Source organism: Melospiza melodia, chromosome 4 (genome assembly GCF_035770615.1).
Source record: "Melospiza melodia melodia isolate bMelMel2 chromosome 4, bMelMel2.pri, whole genome shotgun sequence".
Taxonomy (NCBI): Eukaryota; Metazoa; Chordata; class Aves; order Passeriformes; family Passerellidae; genus Melospiza; species Melospiza melodia.
The window spans coordinates 71,607,629-71,616,827 of record NC_086197.1 but is presented as its reverse complement, the minus strand read 5'-3'; the positions used below and the strand labels follow the sequence as shown (position 1 = coordinate 71,616,827).

General features: G+C 44.4%; 1 protein-coding gene across 1 annotated transcript; it reads right to left on the bottom strand.

Annotated features, from left to right (window-relative positions):
* Positions 1-659: 659 nt before the first annotated feature.
* Positions 660-6,260, bottom strand: AVPR1A (arginine vasopressin receptor 1A). The gene is made up of 2 exons (XM_063155149.1): positions 5,252-6,260; positions 660-3,607 (listed from the first exon to the last, which is right to left on the bottom strand). Exons 1-2 carry the CDS (start codon positions 6,258-6,260, stop codon positions 3,324-3,326), a joined length of 1,293 nt encoding a protein of 430 aa, XP_063011219.1. The 3' UTR covers positions 660-3,323.
* Positions 6,261-9,199: the final 2,939 nt, after the last annotated feature.

Here is a 9,199-nt window from a genome sequence, read left to right as displayed (position 1 = left end):
TGTGCAGACAAAACCTTTGTTTTTGAAGTACTGAGTGCACATGAATTTGTGTCTTCTTGTAGGTTTTGGTCTTGATAATACAGGGGGGAAACTCAACCTTTTTTGGCTTTTGGTTTGGTTTTCGGTTTTTTTCCTGAGCCAAAAATATGTTTGCCTGCAAACTTAAACAGAAATAAATGAAAAGAAGCTTTTTGGCAACTTAGTTTCTTATATGAATTTTAAAAATCCTTTCTGTCTTCTGTATCATCTCCACCTTTGCTATCTAATTGAATTTAAAATGCATTAATTCTAGTAACACCAGTACAGAGTACAGGTTCTTCAATCACGTTCAAAATATTCAATCATGTTTTATGTTAGAAGATAAGTATTTGAATCAAAAAAATCAAACTAACTCTTCTAGAACATTATTAAGTGCTCACTCACATATTTTAACAATAGTAGCAGCATGTAGTGGAAAGCTGATTGCATGTTCCTCCTTTGCTTGTGTCCTTCATTCACTGCATATAATAGAAAAACATTTTAGTTTTGTTCACTCCTTAAAGCTTTTCATGGACACAACTTATTAAATTAAGACATTCTGAATTTTGTAAAATACATTTAGTAATACCAAATACACATCTTGCCTTCCAAAATCTAGACAAGCAAAAAACCCAAAATGCTTCTGATCAAATAAATATGCAGGTTTATTAGAGCAAGTTTCCATGTTTTAAATTTGCAATGGTTTCACAATGTTTTGTTTCCTTCTGTTTCCATTAGGATACCCTCATGATAATCCAAAGTAGCTGTTAAAAAAATATATCCACAGATGAACAATTAAAAAATATTGGCTGCATCTTCCAACATTACAATTAGGTGAAAAAGTCAGTATTTACAAAAAAACTCTGGAAATCAAATATTGACAAATTTTGTTGTCAGTTTAATTACATAAGCTATAGGACACACACAGGGGAAACTTATGCTCACAAGCTCCAAGTGTAAGCCTAGATTTTGTAACGTATTTGAAAAAAACCTAAATTTATACTTTGGGTCTGTTTGGTTTAATACACATACTGGTCATTACCCAGTTCATTTTTATTTTCAACAATATTCTACACACATTTTTTCATTATATTTTCTGTTTGAATGTAAAGTGTACTAGAAAAACCATTCAATTATGCAAACAGAACTAAATTCTGTTAGTACAGCTAATTGGTTTTTAATACATATTTCATGTACAAAGAAAGCAGTAGCACAAACAGAACACTAGGCAAAGGATAGTGTACTTAATTTGAAATACTTGCAGTTTCAGTAACTGTGAATTACCTACTTGCAAAATATACACAATACACATAATGTGCACAAACACACACACAACATCACTGCATGCTGTTTTTTTTGATTAAAATATAGCTTCAGGTTCACAAACCTTCGTCCAGAGCTGGTGAGAGCTGTAGTCACATTTGTATATTAAAGGTGGTCAAAAAGATAGTCTGTTAAATGTAAGCCATTCCACCACACTGTCCTCTGGCTTTTAGTGCTCTGAACCACAGCAAAAACAAGGAAAGGGAATGGAGCTGAGATTTTCTTTAGTGACAAAAAAAAAAATTTATTTTAGGCATAATATTCCCTATTCTTTGCCCAAAATAATCAGTGGGGAGCTTCTGGAGTGGCTTAAGATGATCTTATTCTGCACCTAACTCCATTAATTTTTGCTACCATTATTGAGGCAGGCATGGGCTCCATCCTCGGTGAAAGCCACATGCCATCTCCTCAAGCAATTAAAAAAGCAATCTTGTTTGTTAGGTTTTGTCGAGAAAGAAAGAAAGAAACCTGCTGCTGAGCTTCCTCCCTGCATGCACATTCTGCAGCCCCAGTGCTCCAGCAGCCAGCTGGAATTGTGTCAGCAGTCCTGCAGGGAGCCAGGGGAGCTCCTGGATTTCAGGATCTGGCAAGCTCAGGAAAACAGAGCAGACAGGTAGCTGTACCTTTCTAAGAGATTCTCAAGACTTAGAAACTCAGCAGAACTTACTTAAGGAGCTTCAAAACCCAACCTCAATATAAGATACAGGCTCCAGGGAAAGATGTGTAATAGGATTGTTTACCATATAAATGAACTGCAGTCAATTTAGCATGCATTGTATTGAAAACAAGCACACCTTGAATGCTTTGTAATTACCAGATGTGCTCTGATAGCTTTTTATTGCAGCTTACTGACAATTTTTAAGACAATTTTCATGAGCTGGCAACAAAAAATAGTAACAGAAAAAGACAAGACGACAACATTGACAAGTTTTATATGGTCCCAGAAGACTTGTAAGTTTGATTCTCAGATCTGTGTCTTGAAATGCACTGGCTCTACAGCTCTTACCAAATGGCTACACTCTTCTGAGCTCGTGAGGCTATTTGCTTGACAACCTAGCAATGTAGCATGATCCTAGATGTCCTAGTGAATTAAAAAAAGAAAAGATGGCATTCCTACCAATAAAGCAAGTGGTTCTGGTATTCATTATGAGTTTTCTTGGTGTGACTGTTTGTAACAGTGCTGAGTTAGTCATAGTGTATCATACTTATTTATCAACATATATTTTTAAAGTTAGTTTAAAAAATGAAAGTAGGTGCAACAATACACACGCACACACAAATATGCTGTATAATTTCCATCAACATCAAGGGCAGAGGAAATGTCACCCCAAAAATGAAACCCCACAATCCACATAGAGACATGGACAGCACTAAAAGATTTGCCTTCATGAGGGCTGTTGAATTTCAGTGTCTGAGAACTCCTAGACCTTTACAAGATGAAGCATCACAAGCAACTGAATTCAGCAGCTCAGAGTCTGTCTAACCCCATTCCTTATCTGGACAGCCAAAACTTTTCCCCTACTCCTTTCTGGTAATGTTTAAGGCTAAACTGTAATCTTGCTCATATTGTCTTCTTTCCCTGTGACTTCATCAGACAATCACGAGAAGTTTTATGCATTAACACTAGAGTGGAGTTAGCCCAACACATGACAACTCCATTGTTTTGACTGTTTTAAACAGCAAGCAACAATGCACTTAGTATTTTAGGAACAGACAAAAATTAAAATAAATTCTATTTAAAAAAATAACTGCTTTATCGTTGCCACACCTTCCTGACCAGTTGCCCAAATCCTAAAAAACTTCCAGAAAATAATTTACATACTGCAGCATAGCTTATCAAGCAAGGGGGCACTTTTTGTCTCTTGACCATCTTAGTCATTCCTTGGTACCATGATGGTGGCCTGGACTGGCAGAAAGTCCATGCCACAACCTTCCCAAGCAGTGTGACAGGACTGCAAGCCCTGCCTGCCCTGAGGGCTGTCTCACGTGGGGATGGGGATGAAGCTGCTCGATCTGGAGTGGGGCATCTCCCTCCACGTGTTTAGGCTGTGGGTCGGGCTTCTGTTGTTGGTGAAAGAAGTCTGTCGCCTGCTATTGCTGTTTGAATCTTCTTTACTCAGCGTCTGCTTTATTTTTTGGCAGCAAGGGAAGCTCTGTAGGCAGTCTTGGAGGAGGTGCCCACTGAAGAACATGTAGATCCATGGGTTACAGCAACTGTTCAGGCTGGCCAGAAGAGCTGTAACAGTAGTTGCAGTGTTTTCAGAATCTGGGGAGGTGGGGAGAAAGATGTTTAATCAGCAAAAAAACATTTGCACCGTTCAGTCAATTGCTTCATTAACCATTGGATTTATTTCCCTGAATATTCGAGTTCTAAATGTTGAGCTACAGCATTTTAAACAGAAAATGAGAACATAATCAGTAAAGATCTTATTTATGTAAGGCTGCCATTAAAGTCAATGAGGATTTCTCTGAACTGACTTCAAAAAGCTGTGACAGAATAAGTTATGGGGTAATCCATCCAAAATAATGATTTAGTCACATTTCCATTGATGTGTATCCATGTGTTGATAAGCTCCTGCTTTAAATACTGAAAGGTTTTTTCCAGACCCTGGGAGACAATGGTAAAATTTCCACTGCTTTCAATAACACTGAATTTTGCTGCATATATTTGCATGCTGAAAAGTATTGAATGCTCAACTAACTACTGGATTGTCCATCAAGTCTGGATTTTAGAGGTTGAATGAATTTTACTTAAGGGAAAAATAGAATTTGGCACTATGGCATGAAAAAACTATGGTGTTCTACCTTCAATAACTAGTTAATAGTTAGATCAAATACTCTAAATATGTATTTAGCCCAATCAATGACTAGTGACTTTTCTTTGTAAATATTGGATCTTAAAAAAAGTATCATTACTTTTTTCCATATATTTAAAGAATCTCTTCAAACACACCTATCAAATAAATACGCATCTGTTCAATTAGATTTAATTCCCTTTGAAGTAAAAAAAAAAAAAAAAAAAATCTGTTTACTGCAAGCCTTTGTTTCTCTATCGAGATCTGCATTAGGCTTGACTTCAGTCCCATATTAGAGGTAATCAACACTCTCACTACAGTAAGTGATCATCTGGGGATGTTTTAAAAAAATCAGGAAATTATGGATTCCAATATTTTGATTCGCTGTTCTCTCATTATGAGGAAACAGAATATATGTCACTATGCTGCCTGTCATTACCTATGTAATAGCTTTTAAATTCACCAAATTTTTTCAGCCATATTTAACAGGGGGACACGTCTCTCCAAAGCCTAAATTGCCACTGATTCATGAAAATCAGTGACTTTACTAATGGAGCACTCAGAGGTGACTGCCTTGCTGAGAGGAAGGGTTCAGGCTGCGCTCAACCCTATTATTTGACAGCAGCTACAGGAGAGAAGAAGTTCTCTCTTTATGTAACTGCTCCGACATGTGCGTGTGCACACTTCTCAACAATACTCAACATTTCTAAAGTTTTCTTATCTGCAGCTTCAAACGGACGAAAATGCTGCTGGTAGAAATTGCGGCAGCAAATGCTCCGGTTTCCCTCGGCTCCATTTGCGGCTGCCGCAGCCGCCCCTCCGGCTGCTCCCGGGCCGGGCCGGGCCGAGCGCCGCGGCCGCCGCCGCTCCCGGGGCCGCCCGGTCCGGGACTACGAGCGGTGCCGGCGGGGCGGCCCCGGGGGCGCGGCTGCCCGGGGCTTCTCTTCTCCCCCACAGCCGCTCCTCCCCGGCGGGACAGGGACCCGTGCGGGGCCGGGAGGGCGCGCCCCGCTCCCGCTCTCCGCGCCCGGTTCCCCACGCTGCGCCCCGGGACAGCCGGCCGCGCTCCAACGCGAGCGGGGCTGCCGCTGGGGACGAGCGGCGGCGTCACCTACCGACCCAGGGGAAGCGCTGGTCCCACACGGACCACATCTGGATAGTGAAGAAGGGCGCCCAGCAAACGACGTACACCGAGACGATGACGAAGGTCATCTTGACGGTGCGGATCTTGGCGCGGGAGATGGTTTTGACGTTGCTGACACAAGGGGCGAGCAGCAGCCCCCGTCGCGGGCCACCTTCATCACCCGCCCGGCGCCCGCCGGCCGCTGCTGCCGCCTCCCCCGGGCGCGTCTTGCCCCGCACGTTGCGCCAGATGCGGTAGCAGATGAAGCCGTAGCAGATGATGAGGATGAGGACAGGCGCGATGAAGATGCCGCCGGTGATCCAGGTGATGTAGGCGCGGGGCCCCCAGGGCATAATGAAGTGCGCCCAGCAGTCGTAGACCTGCGAGCCGCGTTCCACTTCGCTGAGGGAGAAGATGAAGTACTGCGGGGTGCTGAGCAGCAGGCTGAGCGCCCAGGCCGCCGCGATCATCCCGTACGAGCGCTTGGTGGGCTGCTGCAGCGTCTTCAGCGGGTGGCAGACGGCGATGTAGCGGTCGGCGGTCATGGCCACCAGCATGTACGCCGAGGCGAACATGCCGAAGACCTGCAGGTGCTTGACGACGCGGCAGAGCCCGTCGGGGCCGTGGAAGCGGTGGGTCACCTCCCAGCAGAGCTGGGGCAGCACCTGGAAGAAGGCCACCACCAGGTCGGCCAGGCTGAGGTGGCGGATGAAGAGGTGCATGCGGGACGCCTTGCGCGGCGTGCGCCGCAGCGCCAGCAGCACGCTGCCGTTGCCCACCACCGCCACGGCGAAGGTGACGGCCAGCACCGCGATCTCCAGCTTGGCCAGCTCCTCGTCCCGCCCGAAGGGGTCCCAGCCGCCCAGGCTGCCGTTCGGCGACCCCGACCACGCCTCGGGACTGGGGCTGCTGCCGCCGCCGGGCTCCGCCGCCCGCCACCGGCTGCCATTGCCGGGCGAGGGCACGGCCCGCGGGGAGCCGGCGCCGCCGGCGAGGCGCATGGAGGGGCTGCGCGCTGGGGCCCGGCCCGGCCCCCGCACCTCCGCTCGGCCGCCTTCCCCTCCGGCGGCCCGGAGCGCCGGGCCGGGCGCCTTTATCCCCCCGGCCGCGGGAGGCGAGGCGAGGCGAGGGGGAGCTCCCTGGCAGTGGCTGCCCAGCCCTGACGCCAGCCCCCTCCTTCCCCGGCTGCCGCCGCCCGCCCGCCCGCCCCGCCGCGGGAGCGGGGCCGCTCCGCCCCAGAGCGCCGCGCCGAGCGGGAGCGGGCACCGGCCGCGGGACGGGCTGCTCGGGCCGGAACGGTGCTCACGGAGAGCTCCTCACGGTCAGGTAAAGCAGCGCTTGTAATTGCGAGTAAAACTGCCGTAATCATGCAGAGCAAATGGATGTCTGTCAGCATCAGCCTGCGCCCCGATCTGCCTTCCAGCCAAGGCAAAGTGACTTGTCGGTGAGAGGTGCTGGTTTGGTCCTGAGAGAGTCTGCCTGCGCATTTGGCATTTCACTGGGATCAACCCCAGAGATGTAAATTATTAGAAAAAACAGCAACCTAATGTCTCTGAATGTTTCAGGACTTCATCTCGGGCCATAAATGTCATCCAAGCCTTAGGATAGGTCCAAACCACACGTTTCTGCAAGTACAAGCAAAATCTCCACATCTGCTGGAGAGTTTCTGGCAGCTGGCCATTAAAATTCTTGTTTTAAGCACGGTTTAGATGAGAGTGTTCTTGCTCTTGGTAGAATGAATGGACTTGGTGAAAATTTTGGTCCCGTTGTCAGGAGTGTGGATTATATCCTGATTTCACTGGTACCAGAATTTGACCCTTCATTTAGAAGCTTCTTCCTTCAGCCACACAAAAACGCATAAGATCACAACAAAGAAATACTGTGTTGGATACCAGCCCTACTTTTTTTTTTTTTTTTTTTTAAAAAGAACTCCCTATGTCTCTTCATTGGTGATTACAGTTAAATTCAGTTACAAAAAATATGAGATTTTACAGGGAGAAGAAAACATGGGAAAGAATGCAAGATTAAACCTTACTTCTTTAATTAAAAAGATATTTTCAAAATTTTTGACTCCAGAAGAGTTTTAAAGCTTAAAATACAAGATTACAGGCTTCTGAACATGTTAGCATTGTGCAAGGCTTTATCCCAGGCTTTTTTTTTTTGTCACTTTCTGGGCTTTTTAGCCCCTGAGAGGCTATGTGCACCCAACCCAGTGTGTCACTACCCTTCCTCTGCTTGGGGATCAGTGGCAGGAGTTTAGGAGCACACCTGCTCCTACAGGAGTTTTCCAATTAAAACTGCAGACCCTCCCAAAACCTGGAAATACACACAATAAATGTGGATATCCTAAGCTTCTAGCAAACTTGTTTCTTTAAATACGCTTTTGTTCCAAAACCCGATTTTTACAAACAGTTCAGTGCATTATTCACAGCTTACTGCCTATTTATTGTGTTAGACCTGGGAAACTGGTGTGTGACTACAGTTTTCAGGTCAAATAGGGGAAATTGAAGCTGCATCTCACAAATCTCACAAGGCTGCACCACTGCCAAGGCTTCTTTCACATTCCTTGCCTGTCTCTCTGACACGCTTTACAGGAGGTGAATGTTACGTAAATGGACAGTGTTACTCAGGAAACTCTGCTAGCAGATTTTCTGCTGTGCAAACCATGCGAGGATCATAAAGCTGTATTCACTGCTGGGTAGATCATCCATTAACAGAAGAGATGATACCCAGGTTTGACCGAGACATATTTTTAGTAGCCAGACAATAAGATAAAAGTGGTTGTATTTGTTCAGGATACTGAGAATTGTCAAGCCCACATCAACTCAGAAGTATTCTTTTTCCAACCTATTCTTTGTTCCTCTGAATGGCCTTTATAACAATGTTTCCAGAGCAAAGGGCTGGAAAGTTGCCTAGATATCATTGCACAAGGCTGTACCTAGTGATTACATGCAGTGTTAAGCATGATACTGATAATAATTTTTATTCCATTTTACTCCATCAGACAGATATCTCCAAAGTCTAAATTGCCACTAATTTAGAAATAATCTAGGCTAGTCTTGATGTATTTGCTTGTTTCATTTCCCAAATTGATCAAAATTGATGTTTTTAGATAACAGACCTAAAGAGGCTGTTATAAATTCCTTTGTTTCAACAAACCTAGGTAAGTCAGTAGAGAATTTTATTTATATCTAGTAGTTAAAAAATACCCTCCAGACAAATTCATGACTCTGAAAGTTTCTATACTAGATTAATCAGCATCTAGTCTGATCTGGGTTGCTAAATCCTAAAAGTATTGGTGTTCTTCAAATTAATCAGTACTTGTAGAATACCCTTCCAAAGAGAAAAACTGCCACTGGGAAGGCTGATGGAGGAAATTAACATTTTTGCCCCGTGATTCACCTGGAGTTGGAGCTGAAATCTTGGTAAAGAAAATTGACGCTGCTGTTACAAGAAACCTTTATGTGTTCTCACTAAGCACACAGAGTTCTACAGAACTAAGAATGGTAAGGATTTCTAGCATGTTCTCTGCTGCCATACAGGTTTCTGTAAAAGTGCTTGAAAGTTGACAGATATCTTTCTGAATGCTGAACTCATTGAAGACTGAATGACTTCTGTAAAGTACTCAAAAACCTAACTGGAACAAGATCCAGTGTGTTGCCAAATGCAGCTTTACCTCCAGACTTAACCTCTTCCTCCAGGCAAAAGAAATGCTTTGAGTAAGTCAAAGACTCAATATTCAAATCCTGGGAAATTGGTGGTAATTTGTATTCTGCAAGATAACTTTTAAACAAAAAAATGAGAGGGAGCTTTCAGCATAATCTTCTTCAGGAAAACTGGTTGGAATTGGGTTGGAATTTTAGTCAAACAATGGTTGTCTGCCAGGTTTTGTGAAGAGTTGCTCTAGCAGTGGGAGCTACAAAAAAATCAATATAAGCAA